This window comes from Musa acuminata, chromosome BXJ3-4 (genome assembly GCF_036884655.1).
Source record: "Musa acuminata AAA Group cultivar baxijiao chromosome BXJ3-4, Cavendish_Baxijiao_AAA, whole genome shotgun sequence".
NCBI classification, from domain to species: Eukaryota; Viridiplantae; Streptophyta; class Magnoliopsida; order Zingiberales; family Musaceae; genus Musa; species Musa acuminata.
In genome coordinates this window covers 49,186,704-49,207,500 of record NC_088352.1, presented here as the reverse complement: position 1 = coordinate 49,207,500, position 20,797 = coordinate 49,186,704, and the positions used below count along the sequence as shown (strand labels likewise).

At 44.7% G+C, this 20,797-nt stretch overlaps 5 protein-coding genes across 11 annotated transcripts in view; 4 read left to right on the top strand and 1 right to left on the bottom strand.

Moving 5' to 3' along the window:
• LOC135635939 (outer envelope pore protein 24A, chloroplastic-like) overlaps positions 1-671 on the top strand; it is a 4,277-nt gene extending 3,606 nt beyond the window's left edge. For 2 of the 3 annotated variants that reach the window (XM_065147415.1, XM_065147417.1), the window contains one exon: positions 332-671. Coding sequence is in view for 1 of the 3 variants with exons in the window: in XM_065147417.1 (XP_065003489.1) it covers positions 332-412 (81 nt within the window). In the remaining 2 variants the exon portion in view is untranslated. The remainder of the gene's footprint in view (positions 1-331) is intronic. The other variant, XR_010495764.1, reaches the window with a different exon arrangement.
• A 787-nt stretch (positions 672-1,458) lies between these two features.
• Positions 1,459-7,609, top strand: LOC135581531 (G-box-binding factor 1-like). Of its 2 annotated transcripts, XM_065147411.1 has the most exons (9): positions 1,474-2,178; positions 2,303-2,389; positions 2,494-2,654; positions 2,729-2,786; positions 3,095-3,143; positions 3,222-3,418; positions 3,667-3,744; positions 5,811-5,936; positions 7,035-7,609. In XM_065147411.1, the coding sequence occupies exons 1-9, from the start codon at positions 1,918-1,920 to the stop codon at positions 7,128-7,130; spliced, it is 1,113 nt and encodes a 370-aa protein (XP_065003483.1). In that variant the 5' UTR covers positions 1,474-1,917; the 3' UTR covers positions 7,131-7,609. The 2 variants fall into 2 exon arrangements, with proteins under 2 accessions (XP_065003486.1, XP_065003483.1); XM_065147414.1 differs by lacking the exon at positions 7,035-7,609 and having other exon boundaries at positions 1,459-2,178; positions 5,811-7,007.
• A 715-nt stretch (positions 7,610-8,324) lies between these two features.
• Positions 8,325-9,587, top strand: LOC103982126 (remorin 4.1). The gene is made up of 2 exons (XM_009398942.3): positions 8,325-9,125; positions 9,201-9,587. Exons 1-2 carry the CDS (start codon positions 8,499-8,501, stop codon positions 9,390-9,392), a joined length of 819 nt encoding a protein of 272 aa, XP_009397217.2. The 5' UTR covers positions 8,325-8,498; the 3' UTR covers positions 9,393-9,587.
• A 3,994-nt stretch (positions 9,588-13,581) lies between these two features.
• Positions 13,582-16,397, top strand: LOC135636856 (uncharacterized). Of its 2 annotated transcripts, XM_065148957.1 has the most exons (4): positions 13,584-13,949; positions 15,066-15,194; positions 15,644-15,828; positions 15,909-16,397. In XM_065148957.1, exons 1-4 carry the CDS (start codon positions 13,728-13,730, stop codon positions 16,297-16,299), a joined length of 927 nt encoding a protein of 308 aa, XP_065005029.1. In that variant the 5' UTR covers positions 13,584-13,727; the 3' UTR covers positions 16,300-16,397. The 2 variants fall into 2 exon arrangements, with proteins under 2 accessions (XP_065005030.1, XP_065005029.1); XM_065148958.1 differs by lacking the exon at positions 15,066-15,194 and having other exon boundaries at positions 13,582-13,949.
• An 831-nt stretch (positions 16,398-17,228) lies between these two features.
• Positions 17,229-20,231, bottom strand: LOC135636855 (heterogeneous nuclear ribonucleoprotein 1-like). Of its 3 annotated transcripts, none has more exons than XM_065148955.1 (5): positions 20,063-20,231; positions 19,449-19,678; positions 18,126-19,290; positions 17,650-17,734; positions 17,229-17,570 (listed from the first exon to the last, which is right to left on the bottom strand). In XM_065148955.1, exons 1-4 carry the CDS (start codon positions 20,157-20,159, stop codon positions 17,727-17,729), a joined length of 1,500 nt encoding a protein of 499 aa, XP_065005027.1. In that variant the 5' UTR covers positions 20,160-20,231; the 3' UTR covers positions 17,229-17,570; positions 17,650-17,726. The 3 variants fall into 3 exon arrangements, with proteins under 3 accessions (XP_065005027.1, XP_065005026.1, XP_065005028.1); XM_065148954.1 differs by having other exon boundaries at positions 17,658-17,734; XM_065148956.1 differs by having other exon boundaries at positions 17,658-17,734; positions 19,913-20,202.
• Positions 20,232-20,797: the final 566 nt, after the last annotated feature.

The window sequence follows — 20,797 nt, the reverse complement described above, 5'->3', positions numbered from 1 at the left end:
TTAGCAAAGACCATATCCAAACAAACTTTTTATATTTCCCAAAGGTTTTGTTCTTCATGATCTGCAATAGCTTATTCGTCGTCATTGGTCAAACCTAATTCTTTTCTTCATCCGGCAATTGAAGAACTTCCCGATTTCCTTTTGTTGATTTTTTTAGTGTAAAATTTAAGCCCTTAGTGATGTGACAGTTACAGTTATTATCTGTTGTCATTTAGTGCACGCCTATCTCTACTGTCGGCATTATAGTAAGACAGATGTTTAGTTCTTTTAAAATGCACATGAAATGCTGCTTAATATAATTTATGGGCCAATGCGCCTTTTGCCTATGCAGATATCTGCAACTGTCAATTTAGCAGAGCAACAGAAGGCTCCAAAGTTGATTGCTGAGAGTACATGGAATTACGAGGTGTGATATGATTTATATGCTTTGAGGAAATTTGGATCAAACAATTATTTTTGTCCATTTTGTTCCTTTTCTTCTTCGATTACTGATTCATATTTTATACTCTGATTATGCCATAATTAGACCAAAATGTTGATTACTGTAAGTATCAAAGTCCCTTTGTATGGCAGAGATATTTCTTTTCAATCCTCTAGATTTATGTATTTGGTAATTGCGATGAATATTGAGCAAATTTTTAAGAAAATCCATCTTTTTAGGGTTTTCCTTAGCAAGTGCTCCCATTTCCGGAATTTGCTAACTGTGCCTTTTTGTCCTAATACTTGAAATACCTCAATCCATCTATATATATTTTTTTCTCTTTTTTTTTCTTTTCTTATGGACCTATCTAATTATAATGTTTTTTCATTGCCTCACAATGTTTTCCACAATATCATAAAAATGCTATAACGTAGAAAAAAAAATATATAATATAGTGTTTTTTTGTATTACATTACAATGTTTTTCTACTATATATATATTTACTTTATAGTGTTTTTTCTTGATATTGCTAAAAAATACTGTAACATAGGGCAAAAACATTGAATCGGTCAAATTAATGGAATCCCAAGTATTAGGTAAAAGAGACCTTATTAAGGAATTTCAAGTATTAGGTAAAAAAAAAAAAGAGATACTAATTGTATTTGTTTTCTGTTGTTATTTAATTTTTTTTCTGGAAAAAGATTTTTTTATTATTATCATTTAATTTTAATGTTTGCTTCGAGTAAGAATAAATATGATTGCGGCAGTTTTCTGACATCAGGCGCATGGCATCACACTGGTGGTCGTGAGGTTTCCATCCTTCCAATTTGAGGCCTTGCATCCAATCATTCAAACCATCTTTTAATATTCTTATCGTCGTAAAGCTATCGATGCGAATTACAATTTTTACTAAAATGCTAAAATCACGGGTGTTCGAGCGAGTTTGGGAACAGGAAAAGTTGTACATTCGTGTTGCGGGTCCCACACGACGAACGCCAACACCTGTCGATGCAGCCAATGCAAAGGCGCTCTTCCCTGAACGGTGCCTCGGACAAGGCAGGAAAACGACCATCCTTTCTTTTACTCGTGGCGGTCAAAGCCCGAGGGGCGCCTGCCACTTCGACGTACTTGTCAGGTTAGAGGTCACATGACTAATCTGACGAGGATGTGGGTCCCAGATGCCAGATTTAGCCTTGTCACGCCACGTTTGAGGTGGATTTTCCAGATCCGGCGCCTTGGGTTGTGACACCTCATCACGTAGGATACGGTCTCGTAAGCATTATAAGTATGCTGGTTTGGGCTCTTTTTGGGTGCCTTCCGTCGCCGCGTCGGACGCTCTCCTCGTTATCGAAACCCTAGCGCGCTCAGATCTCTCGCTCGGTGTCCAGGTCAAGCTCTGACTTGTTGCCATCTCGCCATCCACCTCCTCCGCCTCTCCCGTCATACTTCGCTGGAGCGCGTCCACCTGTGGTGATTAAATCTCACCCTTGACCCCGATGGGTTCGCCCAAGGAGAAGACGAAGACCACCATCATTTCCTCCCCAGCCTCCGCCCCTGCCAAGACGCTGCCGAGCGCCTCTTCCGAGCCCACGCAAGAACCACCACCTCCGGTCCCGCCGGCGACCACATCTGTCCTCCCCGAATGGTCCGCCTCCCTTCAGGCTTTCTACGGCCGCGGAGCCGCCGCCATGATGCCCCAAGCCTTCTACCCCCCACCCCCCATCGCTGCCCCGCAGCCTGTCGTTTGGGGAGCCCAGGTTCGTTACTTTCCTTTCTGTCGGTGGGTTGGTGGGGTTGCAAGCGAAAATAATTGTATCGTCCATCATAAAGAAAAAAGATTGTTTTGCAAACCTTGATTGTTTTGGGTGATTGAACAACCAGCAAGTGATGCCGCCCTACGGCAGTCCGATTGCTTACGCTTCGTTCTACCCACACGGAGGTTTTTTTGCTCAGCCCCCGATGAATGCGGTAAATCTATTTTGAATCTCTTTTTTACCTTTTATCCTCCTTACCGTTGTGTTCAAATTATAATTGGGTTCTCGATCGAGGGTAATTACTGTTACGGGTCTTAGGCCATGGCTTACCGCACCCCGGAAACACAAGGAAGGCCCCCGGAGGCTAAGGACAAGCAAATCACAAGCAAAGGGACTTCCAAAGATGGAGGGGAATTGACTGGAAAATGGGGGAACGGTGGTAAAGGAACATCTGGTGCTGCTGAGAATTCCTCACAAAGGTTAGCTTTACTAGTTGAATTCATGCTAGTTGTAAATTTTGTTGAAATTTCTGTTATTTTGTGCTTTTGAGCAGCGATGACAGTGCCACAGAGGGGTCATCAGATACTAGAGAAGACGGTAGCCAACCAAAGGTAAGCAAGTGGTCTGTTGGCTTCTGGCTAATCTGTTTTTGATAGTTAACCTGTCGCCTTATTGGTGTTGACACTAGGGACCACGTAGATTCCTTTTAAGATTTGCACCTCTAAAATAAATTCTTTTGTGTTACATGCTGAATTATAGGACTCCTTTTTTTTTTTTTCTTTTGCATGCCTCTCTTCATGCTTATGTGGTTGAGCACCACTAAACGTACATTACGTTGATGATGCTATTGCTTGGCATCCTTGTTTGTCACGTGAATGGGTACTTTATTCATCAACACTAAGCTTTCTCTAATATTTAGGATCATTCTTTAGCCAGAAAGAGAAGTTATGGAAACATGATTGCAGAAGGTAAGTCTCGTGTTTGATGATTATTCTTCACTGATTTGCAATTTTGCGGTGAAACTCATTTCTACTGGTTTTGCTCAGGTGAAGCTTCTCATCCGCTCGACACTGCTGAACATAGTGGTGCTAATGCTGAATCAACTTATAGTGGAAGGTCGCGGACTGCCAAAAAGCTTCCAGTCTCAGCCCCAGGAAGAGCAACATTACCTGGTTCCCAAACTAATTTGAATATTGGCATGGACTTTTGGGGTGCTACCCATGCTGGATCTGTACCTATGAAGGTGATGGGATCAATTCTGGACCACTAATGGTAGGACGTGAAGAAGTCATGCTTGACCAGATGTGGATCCAGCTTATTATGCTAAAAGTCTATGCTATCATGGACAATGTTACATGCTGTGTTTAACTTCATATCTGTGTAGTATCTATCTTGCAACAAAGATATTATTTATCCATATGATTATCCTCTCTTTTCTTTTATTTTGATTTTTCCAAATTAATTATTTACTGATAAGTATTGTCTTGCCAGGATGACCGTGAACTGAGGAGGGAGAAAAGAAAACAGTCTAATAGGGAGTCTGCTAGGAGGTCAAGGTTAAGGAAGCAGGTCTGCTTTTGGCAAATCAAACTTATGTGCAGAAAAAGAAAATGAAAAACTTAACTCTCTTTATGTTCTTAACTTTTACTTTCTATTTTCTTTAGTTAATAGCAATTTTACTGGATGTAGATATGTGGTTTATAATTCCTATTAAGGTGGATGAGGGGATTTGACTAGTTTGGTTAAGTAGAAAGTACATGTCAAATTGTTGGACTTGAATGACTTGATGGGAGTGCACAGTTTAATGTTGTTGATGTGGCTAAAGTGGCTAAAATTAAAATTTGTTAGCAGTAAGAATGATGTGTTATATCTATCTAATCTCTTAATTTTTTTAACAGAACGATCCAGGGGCTTGACCTTTCTTCATAAGAATTACCTGGCTAATTGCTTGTATCAAAGTATAAAAATTTGAAAGTATGGTTCATTTTGTTTGAATTGGTAAATTTTGGTTTTTGCTAATATTTTATGTACTTGTTAAAAGAAAGATGATTATACTGTTAAAATTCTTATCATGGAGATTCAAAAAATGCTTTCAGGTATTCTGATTGATTGCAAGCAGACAAAGCATTATAGTATCCATTTTTTTTTCTTCCTCTCTTTTCCATGTGTTATCAGTTCTCCAACTTTATGTCCAGTCACATGGATATTTCATTTATCTCCAGATGGTACACGCCACTAGTTGGTTCTTGTTCTAGACCAATTACATAGGTTTTTTGTTGTTTCTCCATTTCTCCCATTTCTTTTTCCCGAGTGATTCAATTGGTATTATCTTTGTAGGTGCATATTTTTCTCTTTTCCATGTTTGATCAGTTCTCCAACATTATGTCCAGGTGCATGGATATTTCATTTATCTCCACATTATATACACCACTAGTTGGTTCTTGTTCTGGACCAACTCGAATGTTCTCCTGTTGTTTCTCTATTGCTACCATTTTAATTCTTTTTCTTGAATGATTCAGTTAGTATTATCTTTTAAGTCCTTATGATTTTCCTTTGGTGAATTCTTGGACACAATGTTTTCATAGTTTCTTTTGTGGATTGACAATTTTGTCTTGTCGATGTGAACCTTTAGCCAGACTGCCAGAGTATGAAAGACTGACTTTGACTTATACAACAAATTGACCGAAACTATGATACATGAATTTTTGTGGTTGTTTCTGGTATACCTGGCTGCAGAATGCTTTTATTACATCTTTATCATTCACTTAGCAAACTTCATAAAGTAATTTAAGCGAGTCTTTTTATTGTGAAGTCCTTATAAGTCTCTTGCCAGATAAGTTACAATCTTGAAAGAGTCCTAAATGTAAGAACAATGTCTGTTGTAATTAATGTAGTCTGGTTTTGGCTGAACTAGTCATCTTGATGTAAATATTAGTTTATTAAATGATGAGAGTACCATTCAAATGTTGCACAAATACTTATGTCAACATTATTACCTACCTGCCACTGTTTATCGGAGTTGATCCTAGTGTTTAGCGGGACAGAATTATCCCACTTCAACGGTTGTCGATGCTTACCACTTAATTGTTCTTCTTTTAGGATGATTCATCTGTTTCTCTTCAGAAATATAGAGAACTATACTCTTTCATTACATTGTAAACTCTGGTTTGGCAGATAAAGGTCATTAGTTTTCTGTTCTTTGCATTAGCTTTTCTTCTTTTCTAATGTCTGTGGTTATTACTTGTTGGCGAAGGGTCTAGTTAAATGTTTACTTGGTTATTGAGTTTTGTAATGTGTTCTAATCATCAATGACACTTCAAAGGAAGTTCTTTTACATAGATAATGCTCTTGTTTAGAGTGTGGTTGAGGGATATTTACATTGTTTTCATTTAATGACTTTATAAATTGATTAATGTACCCTTTCTGCAGCACTCTTTTAGGTGTTAGTGCTTTTATGGTTATAATTGCTGTTCTTGCATTTTCTTAATTGATGATATAATGGTTAGTGGCTTATACAGGAAGAAGTATTTTGTTTTTATTCTTTAAATGTAGAGTGAAATAGCTGCATGGAGTTGATTGTAGATAGCGTCAGATCATTACCACTGACAGCTCTCTTTCATCATCCTCTGTTACAGCAAGAATGTGAGGAATTGGCCAGGAGAGTGACTGATTTGGAGAGCGAGAACAGCGCACTCAGAGTAGAAATTGAAAGTCTCAAGAAATTGCGTGGGGAACTGAAAGCCGAAAATAAATCAATTATGGTTAGTTGTTTTATTACATGTATTATATATTTGGGTATGGCTGTCATTTTACATGTTGACATGGAATAGGTTCAGTTTTTGTCCAGTCATGGTTTTTGCTGGTCTGATCCAAATTGTGTATAATTAATCTAGGATTGTTTGCTACTAGTATACCTGAACTATTCTTACGGATCAGTTATGGGCTGCAAAAAAGGTTAGGTTCATAGGTTTTGAATTTTCTAGTTTTTAAGTGTATAATCTAGTTATCTCCTAAATATCATTAAACATTCAATAATTATGGTATTGATCAGGTATCTTTCAACCAGATTATTGTTGTGTGTGGAATGAATGCAATGATCATTTGTTGCTATGTGCTCACAGTTAACATGTGGGGACGGACATGACTTTGTACTGGATCTTTGTAACTGTATGGTGTAACCAGAATATGGGCAAGCAATGCTTTCTGTTTATAAGATAATTTGTTATCGGTGGTTTCTATGTCCATATACATTGATGCACCTTCATTACATTCTCATTCACGACAGTGAAATCTTTTCACTTTTGGGAGGGACAAATTGTGTTTATATGATTCATATGTGATATACCCCTTCTTCAGTCCCATAATAATGTTGTTTTTTTATATACATCGGTTCTTTTGCTGCATGGCCGAGTATCAAATAGGACTGATTGCTCACAACAAAGCTAGGGCTGGTTAGGTCGTCGACGATCCAACTTAACTAAATTGGCATCTCGTTTCCTCAATCATCTTTTGTTATTTTGGAGTTGATTTTATTAGTAATTCTCGTTGAAAAATTATACTTTGACAGAGTAGTTTTTTTCTTGCAATCTGGCTGCGGCAGTGTGCTTCCTATTTAGTTTCAGTAAGCAAAATGTATTAAGCCTTGTGGTTGCATTGCATTAGTTTGATTTTGTTTTTGTTGGTGCATTAGTTAAATCATGAACAGAGCCCTTAATATGTACACTGAATAAGTCTCTATCATGTATTCCCCCCCTTTTTTTGGTAGAATGCTTGTGTTGGACATACATTACTGTCTATTTAGCTTCCCTATGATGTGTCTATTGTTTATGATGTAATTTTGACCTTCTTTACTGGAACAGGAAAAACTGAAACAAAGATATGGGCCTGAGAATTTTTCCGAGCTGGGCATCAGCATTGACCCATCAAAGCTGGAACCGGATGGTGCCAGTGGTTGACCTTTTTCTCATCCATGTCTGATTAGTTCTAATTAGTGTAGTGGGCTTCCAGAATCCTCGGTTTGTTCCATGTCCACTCCACTGGCCTTGGATCCTTGACGCTTTTTTTGTTTAAGGAGAGGGTCCACATATTCTGGATATACTTGGGAAGATCAAACTGAAGCTGTAATCCTTTTTATTTCTTCTTTTATTGAAGCAGTTGCAGTTTGTTCTGCAAAAGTGAGGGACTTCTTAATGTAGCATCAGATATCTAATCCCTGAAGTTGCTAGTGTGTTTGCTGACTGTGATGTAAGAGTGCAGAGAGAGGGGGAGAGAGAGAGAGAGAGAGAGAGAGAGAGAGTATAGAAACAGAAAAATGGACTTGCTATCCTGTTAGCGTAGTGGAAGTCTGATTTTGTTTTTGATTGTGGTGTAAAGTGACTGTTGAATTGTATCACCTTGAATATCTATATTACATCAAAGGTTGACGTTTGATCCATTTTGATGCCTACAGGTTGTTGTTGATGCTGTTTTGCTTGGCAAATTTCAGACCAAAATCTCTGAGATTTGGATGTATCAATGCTTTGGTTTGCTGCTGTTTCTTTGACTTCCACGCCGCTGTTTCTGTAATCTCTACATTGCTTTGCCCGCTATTGTTTTCCTCTCTATTTGTTTACCGCGCGCAGCTCAACAGGGCAAATGCAAGCAAGCCGGTGCTGCCGCTTACGGTTCTCATCTGCAAAGGATGAAGCGTTGGGGCAAATGGAACGACGAAAGAGTCACTAATCATTGAGCTGATATATTCATCGTTTGTTCTTCTCCACCGAGTTCTTTCCATGCCCCTGGCAGATGGCAGCGAGTCAAAAGGCACATCTCCGGAGTCCGTGTCGACGCATGGCCCATCACAGGGACACCGGCCAGCTGCTCCAACGCCACTGGGTCGATGACGACGAAGAAGAGGAGCTTTGGACGAGAGCTACGCTGTTGCGATCCCAGCGACGTGCACGTCGCTCTCCGGGCTGGGGCTGTTTTGTCACGGTGTGGGAATTGTGCCGTGTGGGGCTAGATGAGCGGAAGGCGGCCGCGTCTGAGTGGGCTGTTTCGACAGCCATGGCGTCACAGCCCACCACCCCCGCCCCGGAACGCACGCACAGTGACGGAGACACTACAGATGGAGACCAAATGCCGCGATTGGAAATCTGCTTCCCTTACGTCCACAAATATGAGCGCACCGATTCCACCGACAGCGCATGGTGATTCGCGGTCGAGAACATAGCGGACGCCCCCTCCCTCCCATCGCTCTCCTACTAAACTAATGGCCACTTTGGCTTCCCCACCACCATCTTATCCGCGGATTCCTCATACTAATCTCTTCTCCTGACCTGGACATGTTGAATGATCACAGGCACCACCACCATCACGCCGCCGCCGCTGCTGGTGATGATGATCACGACGAAGGCCCCAGCGACGGCGCCGAGTTCCGCGACATCCACGAATTAGCTCCCTGTTCCCACCCCAGCCAAGGCCGGCGGAGGGAGCTGTGGGAGGGCGGCAGCCACCGATCGGCCTCCCTCTCCACCGGGAGCGACGCCGCCAACGACGGCTTCACGAGCGTGAGCAGGGAGTTCAGCGCGATGGTCGTCGCCGGCTCCGCCATGCACAACGGCGGCGGCAGCAACCACGACAACCACGCCGACGACGGGCTCCAGAACCAGCTCGCGCGGATCGGGGAGGACGAGCTGGAGGAGACGAACCCGCTGGCGATCGTCCCCGACAACAACCCCATCCCCTCTCCCCGTCGGCCGCTGCCTGCTGGGGACTCCGGCGCCGCCAACCCTGCCGACGAGGTCCCGGTGCACCTGGTGAAGAAGGAGGAGGTGGAGTCGAAGATATCGGCATGGCAGACGGCGGAGGTCTGCAAGATCAACAACCGCTTCAAGCGCCAGGAGGTGACGATCAACGGGTGGGAGAACGAGAAGGTGGAGAAAGCCACGGCCTGGTTGAAGAAAGTAGAGGTACGCTTCCCATCACAGATCCTCATGAAACTGGTCATCGAAGCGACCGAGATGATGCAGCTGCCACATGAACAGAGGAAACTGGAGGAGCAGCGGGCGAGGGCGATGGAGAAGATGCAGAACGACGTGGCGAAGGCGCACCACAAGGCAGCGGAGAAGCGGGCGTCGGCGGAGGCCAAGAGGGGAACCAAGGTTGCCAAGGTGCTGGAACTGGCCAACTTCATGAGAGCTGTGGGGAGAGCTCCGTCCAAGCGCTCCTTCTTCTAGGCAATACGCACCCCTCTCTCATCCCTCAATTCTGGCATACGATTGCAGGAACTGAGAAAACCTTGGCATGTACACCAACTTGTTGCCAGCAGATTGATGAACAGAGCCATAATTGTTTTAAGTCTGTAGGCGGATTTGTGTTGTAAAATGACTCGGACGCTTGCGTTTCTTCCAGTGAGTATATGCTTCATCAAAGAGCTGTGTCACTTATCATCTCCTCTCCGGGTGTAGAGGATTCTGCGTCAGCTTTCATCGCAGGGAAGAAGTGGAGGATGAAGAGCTGGTGTCACTTATTCTGCAGTCTTAGCATCAGAAAAGGTTGCAGAGAGAACCAAGTGGCTGTGAACCATCGCAGCTCTTCCGGCTTGTCTCTGCAAGTGTTCAGGAATTCGTATCTATTCTCGAGAAAGACGATGATCTATTTACCACTTGGATCCGTTTAAGCAGGTCGGTCAATGCAAGGAGGAAGTAGAAATCTAGCTGAGATCAAGATTGAAATATCATATAAATCAAAACACTGAACTGTAACAACCTGGGAAAGAACAAATCTAATAAACGAATAAAGGAGGAGGAGGAGGAGGAGAAACATTTGTTTTAGATCACGAATGGGCATCGTCGGTGTCTAACAACCTTAAGCCATGGCCTCGGGGCCGATGCGGTTGGGTTCGGGTCCGAATGATCGGGGATCTTCCTGAGCGATCCTTGAGACCGTTGAGGTGGCCGACTGTGGTGGTCCGATCGCGACGGGACAGTCGTTTCCTCCGGAAGGGAACTCCTCGCTTGGGCACGCGGTGGGAGGCGCTCCGTCTTCGTCCCTGCACAAAGGTCGGGTCGGGAAGCTCGACCCAACCCCTCCGACGATCAAGTCAGTGGATGGTCATAGGGGGTTTTTGTCTTTGTTTTCTCCTCCTCTTCCCTTCCTCCTGAACGCGAGGGTATTTATAGAGAAGATTACCGTTGCCTGACGTGCCCGCTGGCAGGGAGCAGGATCGTACTCCTGGTAACGTATGACACTGGTGTTGGCGTGGCGTGAAGGACCGGGCTCGCGCAGGATGTTAATGTGCCTCGGTCGGCGTTCCGATTTGTTTTGGCCAAGCGTTGTCAGGTCAACCAAGGCGCGAGGCGTCATCCGGGCGCAGTTGACGTTAACTCGCATCCCATCGCCATTTTTGCCCTCATCATATTCCCCCCCGAAGGAAGCTATGCGTCGGTTGTTGTAAGGGGGGGGTCCGAGGCATGGCTTCGGCTTTAAGAAATTGTCCCTGCCGGTCGGTAGCCAGTCCGTTACCAGGGGTTAGGAATCGTGGAGTTTAGCAATCGAGGAGGGCTGGCCGTGCAGCGGTGGTCTCGAGCAACATGTAACCGAGGAGCACGACTCAGTCGGGTAGGCCGAGCAGAGGTGGTCTCGGGCAACACGCGTTCGAGGAGCACGACTCAGGCGGGCAGGCCACGTAGAGGTGGTCTCGGGCAACATGCAGCCGAGGAGCACGATTGAGGTGGGCAGGCCGCGCAGAGGTGGTCGCGAGCAACATGGAGTCGAGGAGCACGACTCAGGCGGGCAGGCCGCACAGAGGTGGTCTCGGGCAACATGCAACCGAGGAGCAAGACTCAGGTGGGCAGGCCGCGCAGAGGTGGTCTCGGGCAACATGCAGCCGAGGAGCAAGACTCAGGCGGGCAAGCTGTGCAGAGGTGGTCGCGGGCAATATGCAGCCGAGGAGCACGACTCAAGCGGGCAAGCCGTGTAGAGGTGGTCGCGGGCAATGTGCAGCCAAGGAGCACGACTCAGGCGGGTAGGCCGCATAGAGGTGGTCTCGGGCAACATGCAACCGAGGAGCAAGACTGAGGCGGGCAGGCCGCGCAGAGGTGGTCGCGGGCAACATGCAACCGAGGAGCAAGACTGAGGCGGGCAGGCTGGGCAGAGGTGGTTGCGGGCAACATGCAACCGATGAGCACGACTCGGGCGAGCAGGCCGCGTAGAGGTGGTCTCGGGCAACATGTAGCCGAGGAGCACGACTCAGGCGGGCAGTCTGTTCGGTGAGGAAGGTCATGTGCTCTTGGTCCTCATGTGCCCTCCTCTTCTATGAAGCCCGCTGCTAAAAGTTGCTCCACCTCCTCACGCCTAGGCCTCCGCCGCGATGTATTGGTTAGCCCGCTGGAGCATCTCCGGTACCGCGGTGGGAGGTCGCTCCGCGAGGGACCAAGAAAATCTGGAAGGTCGCATGCCTATCATAAACGCCTGCATTAACAGAGAGGGATGAGCGTCCGGCAAACCTTGAATTTGCGTGGCAAAGCGATCCACAAAATGTGAGAGGGGCTCATCCTCCCTTTGGTTGAGTCCGAGGAGCAGTGCGACGGATGGCTTCGGCCGGGCGTAGGCTAGGAAGTTAAGCTCAAAGTCCCTGGCGAGCTAATCGAAGGCCTCGGGCTTCAGACTGCTATACCATGCATGGGCTGGCCCCCTCAAAGTCGTGGGGAACGCCCTGCACATCAGGGCGTCTGAGGTTCCGTAAAGCGCCATTTGGGCACGGAAGGCGGCTACATGGTCCGTTCGGTCGGTGGCGCCGTCGTACGCGTCAAGGGAGGGGAGGCGAAAGTTCGGGGGGATTACCTGATCTTGTATCTCAGGCGCGAACGAAGACCCTTGGTGCGCGTCCTCCCCGAGCTCTCCCTTTGACCTGCGAACCTTCTTCTGCACTTCGTCGAGCCGCTGACTAACAAAGCGTAATTGGGCTCGCAAGGAGTCTGTTGAATCCAAAGATAATGCCACGGGTTCTGGGCGCCCGCTCGGGTTTGCCATCACTCGGTCCCCGAGTGGGGCCGATTGGACCCGAGGCGAAATGGGGAGCTTCGAAGGTGGCGTGTGAGCCCGAACGGGTGGCTCATGTTGCCGTAGCGGTTGGATCGCGGGCGGGTGCGTCGAACGAGAAACGAGTGGGATAATGGATTGCACCATACCCGTCAGAGCTCGGACTTGATAAGCGAGGTCGTGAAAGGCCTCGGATGACACGGGCAACGGGTTGCCTGGGGCACCGTCGGGTGGCGACAAGCTCGGGTCGTTGAATATCCACAAATAACACTCTGAGGTCGTGGTAGGGTGTTCATCTCGAGGTTCTCCATGCGGGGTGTTCCCTTGGAGCCGCGATCGAGTGTGACCCCTCAGCTGTGGGTTCGTCTGAGTTGATCTGCCGATCACTCGACATTCAGGCCCTCCTTCTAACGCCAGAATATTGGTGTCAACAACCTTAAGTCGTGGCCTCGGGGCCGACGCGGCTGGGTTCGGGTCCGAATGATCGGGGATCTTCTTGAGCGACCCTTGAGACCGTTGAGGTGGCCGACTGTGGTGGTCCGATCGCGACGGGACAGTCGTTTCCTCCGGAAGGGAACTCCTCGCTTGGGCACGTGGTGGGAGGCGCTCCGTCTTCATCCCTGCACAAAGGTCAGGTCGGGAAGCTCGACCCGACCCCTCCGACGATTAAGTCGGTGGATGGTCACAGGGGGTTTTTGTCTTTGTTTTTTCATCCTCTTCCTTTCATCCTGAACGCGAGGGTATTTATAGGGAAGGTTACCGTTGCCTGATGTGCCCGCTGGCAGGGAGCAGGATCGTACTCCTGGTAACGTCTGACACCGGTGTTGGCGTAACGTGAAGGACCGGGCTCGCGCAGGATGTTAATGTGCTTCGGTCGACGTTCCGATCTATTTTGGCCAGGCACTGTCAGGTCAACCGAGGCACGAGACGTCATCCGGGCGTAGCTGACGTTAACCTGCATCCCATCGCCATTTTTGCCAGGCATTAACTCCATCACCATCACCATCTCATTCGATCGATGAAATAGTTAATGATTGATGATAGTAGCAAGCAATCAAATCAAGGGAGACGAAGAAAATAAAAAAAGAATAATTACATTATTGTGTGTGAAACATAGCTGAAGTTTGGGTAAAGATGATACAGTAGATATAATTAAATTGGTAGCAACATGATTATTTTAGAGTTGGCCAACATCGATGAAGCCTAATTGTTTTGGTGAAGCTTTCGGGTTCCAGTTTGGCTCGTAAGTATTGGATCCGAAGCCATTCGGAGCTCCATCTAATAAGACCTGGTTTGGCGTGGGAATCGAGGAACCAGCTAATAATAATAATAATAATAATAATAATAATATTATTATTAATATTATTATTATTATTATTAATACGCGAAGAGGCGGACTCCCATCTCTCGATCGATCGAGGAATCCAATTCTGGTGCCACTTACCCAACTTCCTAAAGCGAATCGAAGCCATCAGGTGCTGGTGCCCCGACCTTCGATCGGCTCCGGGAGATTCTGGGGGAGGGTTTCCATGGTGGCTCATGTTGTTCCTCGTGGTTCTCTTCTGCTCGCTCGCCCAACCTCTCGACGGAGGGGCTCCCACGTTACAGGAACGGCACCACCTGTTGTCGGCCGGGGTCAGAGAACCGGCTGCAGGCCTCCCGGGCTAACCGTGCCTCGACAGGGTAGGGTTTCTGCGCTGGCGTTGCAGTCCGATGGGCTCTTGCTCTCGGAACGAACCAGCCCGGAAGAGGTACCCTTCTTCTCTCTTGACCTCTCCGTTCTGTTAATCGGAAAGATTTGTGTTAGAAATGCTTGTGATTGAATCAGCAATGGCGAATCCCCTTGCTCTGTGGATAGCGATGATGGATCATTCTGAACTGGTTGTTCTGTGCTTGTACAAAACCACCCTCCCGTTCTGTGTTCGAGGAAATGACTCGGACTGAGGCATGCCCACCAGGCAACGATTAGGTCTTCTCCTCAGTGCAGTATTCGTTTAAGACAGACAATATATATATATATATATATATATATATATATATATATATATATATATATATATATATATATATATTATATTTCAGGAAATAAAGCACAGGGCGCTGAAAATTTTAGTTTCTTGATGATGATTAAGAATTAGCCATAATCATGTATCATACATGGTCAACAATCAAACGTTGAGTCTTGTCTAACACAATTCTCAATTTACATAAGGAACTTTGACTTGTTCTTCGAGTCATGAAAGAAAGGGGGTTGATCCAATGCATGAGCTTGGATTGTTTAGTTTATGAGCCTCAAATTCTGCATAGAGTTTCTATGGTAAGGGCCATATTTGAGTTTCTTGCCATTCAAGCACTTGCTAGGTTATGTGGACTCACTCCAATCTCCAGTTCATGTGATTTGGAAAAGCATCATATTCCGATGCAGTCTGTTCTACCTACGCGATAAGTGCATGCCAAACCTTTCTCCGTGTTTATGAAAAGCGAGCAATGTGAATTCCCAAAGTTCTTATGTGGAGGATATTTGTCGATTACAAACTATGGAAATGTTTATATGCTGGTTTATTGAAAGACAATAATAAAAAGAACAAGAAAACCAAGCTATTCTACAGATCCATATTTAGTATTGGCTAAATGGATTTTCCCTTAGTTTGGCTTTGCTTGGAACAAGTCCTCAAATAACTCGAGGACAAATTTCAATCTATATATCTTGCTGCAGATAAGTTGGCTCTTTCACTTTGTTATTTTTATCAACTTCCATGGTTTGCCAAGTCTACACAAGATTATCATCTTGGTTAGGAATAAAATTAAGAAATACTGGATAATTATCTATAGAAACTGATACAGGGTTGTGCTTTTCGTTATGAAAGGTGAAGAGGGAAATACAGAGATGCTATGGACTTGTTCACAAGCTCGGAAGGGGCGTAGTGTATCTTGGTTCATCGAGAGTGCAAGTGGGCCATCCACATTATGAGCAAGCGATGCAATTGGCTAGAGAGGCAAGCTATTTTTCTTCTTCTAGATATATACATGTATGTATATATATCATGGAATAGTGTAGAGATACCAGTATATTTCTTTAAAATATCGATTGCTAACTGTCGCAAATCAAGAATTGGAGGATTTGACATGCATTATTTTTTTGCTCTGTTGTTTGTTTGGGGACTATCGCTTGTGATGCGCATCGAATAAAACTTGACATCATGATTGTCTCTAAAGCCAACTGACAAAGACTTGGATTTTGTTTGTGTTCTCTTGCGTTCAAAGCTTGGCGCATAGCAAATTTACCATTCATGTGATCATCATGTATTTTCACATTTCACTGATTATCCTTGGATCTATTGCATACACAAGGGCAATCTTGTCACGTTAAGCTAAAGTTGCACACTGAACTGTGATGCATCCGCTAAGTCGCACAATGAACTGTGATGCATCCGCTATTGTGCAGGTTGCTCTACTTTTGGACTGCACTACATGGACCGGAGCTGGCCCTGGTCTCATGGATGCCGCCTTTAAGGGTGCTCTTGAAGCAAAGAAGCCAGTTGGGGGATTCAAGATAGCAAGGGAATCGGGCGAGTGGACGTCCTCAAACTTCCATCCCTACCTCCCTCCTGAAACATATCTCACATGCAGGTAGTATAGCTACATAGCGCAGCCGAAAGTTCAGTCCCACAACAGTTGAAAGCTCACACTGATGCCTAAGGGAAGAGCAGGTTTTTCTCGGCGAGGAAACATGGACTGGTGGATGCTGCAGTGCGGAACAATCCATCCGACATGACGGCTGTCGTCGCCTTACCTGGTGGAATTGGAACCCTAGATGAGGTGTTTGAGATTCTTGCCTTGATTCAGCTGGAAAGAATTGGCTCCAAGTTTCCAGTCCCCTTCCTGCTTATGAATTATGATTCGTTTTACTCGAAGCTGTTGGATTTCCTAGACGACAGTGGAAAATGGGGCACGGTGGCAAGAGGAGAGGTCGAAGCACTGTGGAAAGTATGCGGTGGGAATTCGGAAGCCTCGGACTACTTGGCAGAATTCTATGGACTTCCTCAAACCAAAATGAATAAAAACAAGATTAGTGTAGAGGGGAGTGGATTTATGGAGTGACTTGCATTGTTATTGCACGAAAATGAATTATTAGTCTCTTTCTTTCCTGTATATGGAATTATTATTTACTGGTTATATAGAACATTGCCTTTACTTTAGAATGTGTCTTCAAAGATGTCTTTACCAAACTTTCGAACATATTTATTAGTATATAATAATCTTTATGCATGCATATACATTTGTTGATTTGGATGTGCATCTGAATGTTTATATCGCCTAGGTAGGTCTTCATATTTCGAGATGGGGTATGAGAAAAAGAAGGTCTGTCTTGGGTTGGACTCACATCGACGGTAGATCCAATTTTTTTAGCTCATAAATTAACGAACGAGACAAGAAATAACTGTATGCCTCGGCCTACCTACCGAGGGGTACTCTGTTTCCTTGACGACTACTGTAGTTCCTGATTAATAAAAGATTCTTTCCAAAAAAAAAGGGAAAGAAAGAAAAATCGATCCGGTCACTCAAAACTCGATTCCAAATGTGAAAAACCAATGCATATAAGAATACAATCATAAGCATACTGGAACAACATGTATTAGTTAATGCTGATGTTGTACGAAACCAGAACACGAAGTCTGACTTTGGGCTTTTTTTAGATGTGTGACAACAGAGGATGCCAACTTTCATGAGAAAGACCCCAGCGATAAAGGTTGGTAATGGTGCTGAGGGAATTCCAGAACACAGAAAAGTAGTAGCAAATGCACATCACAAACAAAGACTCTCGCATTATAGAGAATCACAATGCCACAATATTTAACAGTCTTTATCATTTATAAGTAAAATAGAGAAATGGAATAGAAATAGAAGGAGGAGGAGGAAAAAGAAGCACTGGCATACCTGACGTACTTGTAGGCGATAACTAACCGGAAGAGAAATCGATAGACAAATTTTGTGGAGGAAAGACTTTAAAAACTTTAAAGCCTGCTTGATGATACTCGTTAAAGCAATTTCGATCTTTCATCTCTCTGAAATAATAATAAACGTCTATTTGACCTGACGTCTGTATAAATCACGACGTTCTTCTGAATGTATTCCGTAATCATATTTTACATCTCGAATAAGACCTACATGTGAAATTTGATCCGTATCGCAAAACCTACGTTGTTTCAAATATCCCAATCTTATTTACTGAATGTCCTTCTTGTTAGCTCTATATAATTATTTTCCTGATGCATATAATATACCACGTAAGTTCAACCCGCAGATTGTTCACTTGTCATGAGCTTAGTTCTTGAAAATGGAAACAAAATAATCACTCTAAGTAGCAATTCCTGCACAAAACAGAAACCAACAGCCAATCTCAGGAACTCCTAATCATGCAGAACGAGAAAAGAAAATCTTCATACATACATACGTACATTTTCACACTAATTCTGCTCCACTCTTGATAAGAACGTATCTAACAGGGACAATATGCAGGCAAGGATTCAGCTCTCTGTCAAAATAAATTGCAACATATTAGAATCTAATAGAGAAACTTTTCACAGAAAAGCAATAGCAGTCATGACCAAGTTTTCTGTATTCGGTTAATGGCCAAATTACATACTCAAAAGATATTTTGACTTGTTTTGTTTTGAACTTTCTCCTGACCAAATTCTGCTAATGTGAGCGAGCCTAAGTTTATTAACACAGCGACACAACCGTAAGAACAAATTATAATCTCGTTTGATATTATCTATTATAATCAGGACAAAAAAGAAGCTTTGAAGAACCTAAATTTGATAGGCATAAGAACCATGTAGATGATAGATCTTCGAGGAACTAATAAGACATGGCTTTTTTCTTTCTTACACTCCTAGGAAATAAGAAATACAGAAACTGCTTACCTCTATTATTGTTGACATTATAACCAGCCATATAATCTGCAAAGCCGTTGCCTGTGACATCCGAGTTTGAATTATTGAGCTTGATACTAAAAGAACCAGTGGCATCAAATTCTGAGGATGATGATCCCCAAGTCGGGTCTCCATAAACCGAAGTAGCACCATATAACTTGGCGTAGCTTCCTTCATATCCCGAAGACGAAGCAATAAGATTAGTGTTAGGGGAAGCAGGAGCGATTCTTCTGTCAAAACTGTTGCGACCCAAGCCAATATACCCGCCACCTCCGAACCCCAGATTTCCTCCACTGGTATAGCTCGAGCCACTGCCCCGGTTCAAGTTACCGGTGCCAAGGCTACCGAGGCTCCCACTCCTAGACACCATGGATGCATTTGAAATTGCAGATTTTGTGGCATGGTTAAGGGCCACGTTTTCCCATACATTGCGAGATGTCAAACTGAAAAGTGAGCTAGTATTTCCATCAACATCATTATACGGAATGAGACTAGTGTACCTACTTGAATTTGCATTGTGGTAAGGATTCAAAGCCCGTCCGTATCCCAGATTATTATCGTAGCCTGGGTTTCCTACAAAAGTTGAGCTCAAAGGTGGCTCGTAATCCATTCCCATTCCAAGGCCAGGGCTAAGCGAAGCAAATCCATTTCTGCCACCAGCCAGGGAGCCTAATCTACTATCATCCAACCTCCTCATTCCGTACCCACTTACCGAGCTTGCATTGTATCCCTGAGTATACCCATTCACAAAGCTGTTTACTCGATTCAAACCATAGTTATATCCACCAATCGAGGAGCGCATGATGGGCCCTGGGGACGGCTCTTTAGGAACAGCCCTCTTCACCTCTACCATCTTACCATTCAGCTCGTGAAAGGCATTGAGCAATACCTTGTCCACAGCATCCTCTGAGTCGTAAGTGATGAATCCGAACCCCCTCGGCCGTTGGGTGTTGTGATCATACATCACGACGACATCCGTGATGGTTCCAAACTGATCAAAGTACTTCTTAAAATCGCCCTCCGTTATAGTCGACGATAGGCCTCCCACGAAGATCTTCTTCGTGTGGCCAGGGACAGGAGATCCATGGATACTGCTGCTGCTGTTTTTATTGAGGAATTGGTGATCATCCCTGGGAACAGCTTTCTTCGCCTCCACCTGAGAAATCGATAGAGAAGTATCATTTTGAGTTTAAGCCCCCCGAGGATTCGCACAACGGACCCAGGATTACGAACGTTAAAGCGCATTAAATGTGTGGCGAAGAATCGACGAGCTGTTGGAAGGAAAAAGAAAGAGGGCAGAGGACAAGCGGTTACCATCCGACCATCGATCGTGTGCTTCTCCGTGACGACTCTTTCCGTGACCGCAGGGTCCGCGAACACGACGAATCCGAAGCCGCGAGCGCGGCCGGTGGTACGGTCCTTCATGATGACCGCCTCCACCACCTCTCCGAAGGCGCTGAAGTACTTCCGGAGGCTATCCTCATTGGTGTCCCACGAGATCCCGCCGATGAAGAGCTTCCCCAAATCCACCTCCATTCTCCTTCCTGCAAATGAGCCACCACAAGAACGATCATCGTCACCAGCATCATCCCAGCAATTGAAATAGCGAGGATCGTCGAATTCGAGTCGAAACGAGTAATCGAGAGTCAGATCCAATCTCGAGCGACAAATCACAGAACGATCAACTCGGAGTCAACAAGTCATATCCACATCCAAATAGATCGCAAGGCAAACACGTTATAAAACATCTACGAATCCGATGAACGAAGGAGACATACCTATAAGGAATCGCAAAACCAAGAAATCACGAGAAACCGAGCGAAATCACCATCAATCGGATCGAAGGAAGGTCCATTGGATCGGAACCGATCGATAGGAATTCCACGTAGTATCGGGAGGGGAATGAGATAGGAATCGAATCGGCTCACCGATCTGGAGATTGCCACTTGCTGCCAGATGCGGATTGGATTCTAAGATCTGGGAGGAGGAAGCATCAAAAGAAGAAGAAGAACGAGAAGAAGGCATCACAAGGAAGCCTCTTCATCCCTCTTCCTCTCTCGTGTCTTCTCCTCCTCCCTGTAAATAAGTACTTATAGGCGATCTCTTATTCTTTGCCCGTCTTAAAGGTGGTAGGAAACCATGAACAAATATTACATTTTGGTTTATAATAAATGATGTTGTGACGTGGCATACGTCAACAGGTGGATGAGAGGAAACGTGATGGGGATTCCTTGGGGAGCACGTAGGTTTCCAACCCCCAACTTTCTCAGCCTGCGTGGCTTTCCCTCGAGACCGATGCCTGTGGGCCCATGCGTACGGTTAACCAGCCATGTGAGACGAGTGGAAGTTTTGGGGAAAGTATGGAAAGTAGAGCACCCAGTCCTCGACTATCATTCATTTGTATGCATATGTTATTATGTATTTATACAAAATCAATTTTAGAGTAATCATTGGTTGCTTTAGTTTCATATCACGACGTGAATTTTCGAATGTTAACCACTATTTATTAGTCAATTAAATTAAAATTTATAATTATAATGATGCAAAAATATAATAAATTTATCTCCAAAAAATTAGCCGTCATTTGGTATATTAATTGATGAGCGAAAATTAAATTGCTGATCGTCTATTTTATATCATATATATATATATATATATTATTT